Below are 2,436 nucleotides of genomic sequence, written 5' to 3' on the forward strand. Positions count from 1 at the left end.
TGTGAGTTTCTCTGTGGAAATGCACCAAAGGAACAGGAGAATTTAGGTAGCATGGATTGGTACCTCCCTTCCATTCAATTTGGTTGGCAAATGGAAATAAATGTCTGGCGAGCTGGTTCCAGCTGGGTGTTGCTGGTTTCTGGAAAAGTTCTTTGCCCAACAGCTTTCCAGCAGTAGCTGTGTGGCCAATAATTAACCTTGTCACTTAGGGACCTTGCATGCCTGTTTTTAAGTGTGATGAGTTTCAAAGTTAGAATGGGAAAAAAATACAAAGTCACCTTAAGTCTTACAGTTAAACAATTTTAATAGTGCACAATAAACAGGCATAGAGCATTGCAGTCCTCATTTAAAACAATCTTCTCGATGCTTCTAAACTGGGCACGGGGGGGGGGGTCCTCTCTCATCCCTTCACATAGGAATAAATCTAGGGTAGTGCCCTAAAGTGCATTTCTCAGTCATTAAAAACAGTACTGCAATTTGCTCTCCATAGTCCTAGGTAAGAGCACAGCTTCCTCATTTGGGAAGTCGGAGAGATGGTTACATACTTAGTGCCTCTGAAAGATCCATCCAGCCTTTTCACTGTGATGCCTCAGAATGACTTTTTAAGAAGCCAACTTCCTCAGAAGCAGATATCTATCCTTCCCACAAATAAATACTTACGTCTTTGAGTCATGGAATATTGAAGACTCAGCTGACACTTCACTTTCTAGAAAAAAGTTAAATCTTAAAGGCCTTGGACCCCTGAATATTCTGAACTTGGGCGAGACATCAAGTACCAGTGCTCGAGTAATAGTGTTTTTCTCTCTACAGAGAGAGAGACGGTCCTGGAAGCTTGCTGGGGCTATTGCTTATCCTCCTGGGGGTCATCTGGAAAGTCGGCCTCCTCAGGGGACCTGTCTCCTTCGGGAAGCAGCGTAGCACGCACTTTCCTCTTCTCCTTAAATCGGCCAGAGCGTGAGATCTTCAGATTGCGCCGGCTGTTGCATGACTTCTCCTCACACAACTTCTCTGACCTGGGGGTCTCTCCGGTGTCCCCAAGAACGTCGGAGTGCTGGTTCTCTCGAGAGCTGCTAGTCCGATCCGAGTAAGGTGGTGTTTGATCCTCGGCCTCTGGCTGAACACAAGGCTGCGCCCCCACTGTGACTTCCTTGCTTTTTTTCCTGGTTAGCGATTTCCACCAGGGGCCAGAGCTGCTGGTGGGGCTGCCACTGTCCGCCATGGCCCACAGGCCTGGGGACCCTGGTCGCCCCGCGTGGCTAAGGGCCTGGGTCAGGCTCTCTCCGTGGTCTCAGGCTGTTCACTCCAGACTTTCCAGGCTTCTTCCACGCTGGCAGGCTGCCTGGTAGGATTCGAGGGAGCTCTCTGCACAGGGAGGAAAACAAAACTTGGGTAGGTCAAAGCAACAGGCTCCCTTTTCTCCTTTCCTCTGAGTTGGAGCTCCAGCCATGGGGCCACAGGAGGTGCTGTGGACCCAGTGGCCTCCAGCAGGACAGCGCCTGATCCACAAGATTGATTACCGTGAACTCCTGGCCTCAACCTTTGCCTTAACTCCCCAGTAAGTGTAGTAGCCACCCAGTGGAGGTCCTGACCATCTTGATCAACCTGGCTCAAAAGGGATTTGGGCTCCGCTGCCACTCTGCCTGACTGTAGGACCACTATAGGTGTCCACCTTCCCTTGAACCGCCTTTCTTCAGAAGAGCGCGGGGGAGGGGGGGCACCTAGCGTATCTTGCCAATTACAGGTGAACAATGAAGATCAGGCAAACAGACCCAGGTTTCTCTAAGACCTTTCCCTCGGATGTTGAGTGCTGATGGATGACTGGGAGTGTATCCAAGTGAAAGCCTGACGCACAAGCACATTGTTGTGCTTACACCAAACTGCTTCAAACCACTTCTGCCTTGTGACTTTCAGAGGCTGTCTAGACTTAACTTCCTTTGAAAACCGCCATCCCACTCTTCCTTTTACTCCCTAGAGGCCAATATCGCGATGGTAGGAAGACCGTGGGCCCCAGCCCCTCTTCCCTTAGCGCTCCTGCTCTCAAGTAAGTTATAAAGACTTCTGGTACTTTCCCTTGCCCGATTCCATCCTCCAAAGGAGAGAGAGCGCAACCAGATCTCCAGAAAAACATTCTTCCCCCAAACATTGAATAACGGAACCCCAAACCCCTAAAACTGGCACATTTCTCTTGTGCCTGCAACTGGGTAAGACCACCGGGAGTGGGCAGGGCTCTCGAGCGCCGCCCCTTTCTGGGTTCTTCGCCCATCCGCGGCAGAGCTCCTAGGATTCGTGAGTGCCCAAACGAGGGAATCTTGGGCTGCGTTTGTTGTTGCGGGTTCTCTGCGCCTTCGGGAGACAGCCCAGCAGCCACTGGCACCATCTCCTCCTCAGGATGCCCCGAGGACACACTCGGGCTGGGACTCGAAAATCGTAAAAGCA

The 2,436-nt window shown here is 51.2% G+C and overlaps 1 protein-coding gene across 1 annotated transcript; it reads right to left on the reverse strand.

The window, feature by feature from the left end:
- Window positions 1–841: 841 nt before the first annotated feature.
- On the reverse strand, window positions 842–1,219 carry Prr15 (proline rich 15). The gene has a single exon (XM_035448698.1). The coding sequence runs from the start codon at window positions 1,217–1,219 to the stop codon at window positions 842–844; it is 378 nt and encodes a 125-aa protein (XP_035304589.1).
- Between the last annotated feature and the right edge of the window lie 1,217 nt (window positions 1,220–2,436).

The sequence above is a fragment of the Cricetulus griseus genome, chromosome 8 (genome assembly GCF_003668045.3).
Source record: "Cricetulus griseus strain 17A/GY chromosome 8, alternate assembly CriGri-PICRH-1.0, whole genome shotgun sequence".
NCBI classification, from domain to species: domain Eukaryota; kingdom Metazoa; phylum Chordata; class Mammalia; order Rodentia; family Cricetidae; genus Cricetulus; species Cricetulus griseus.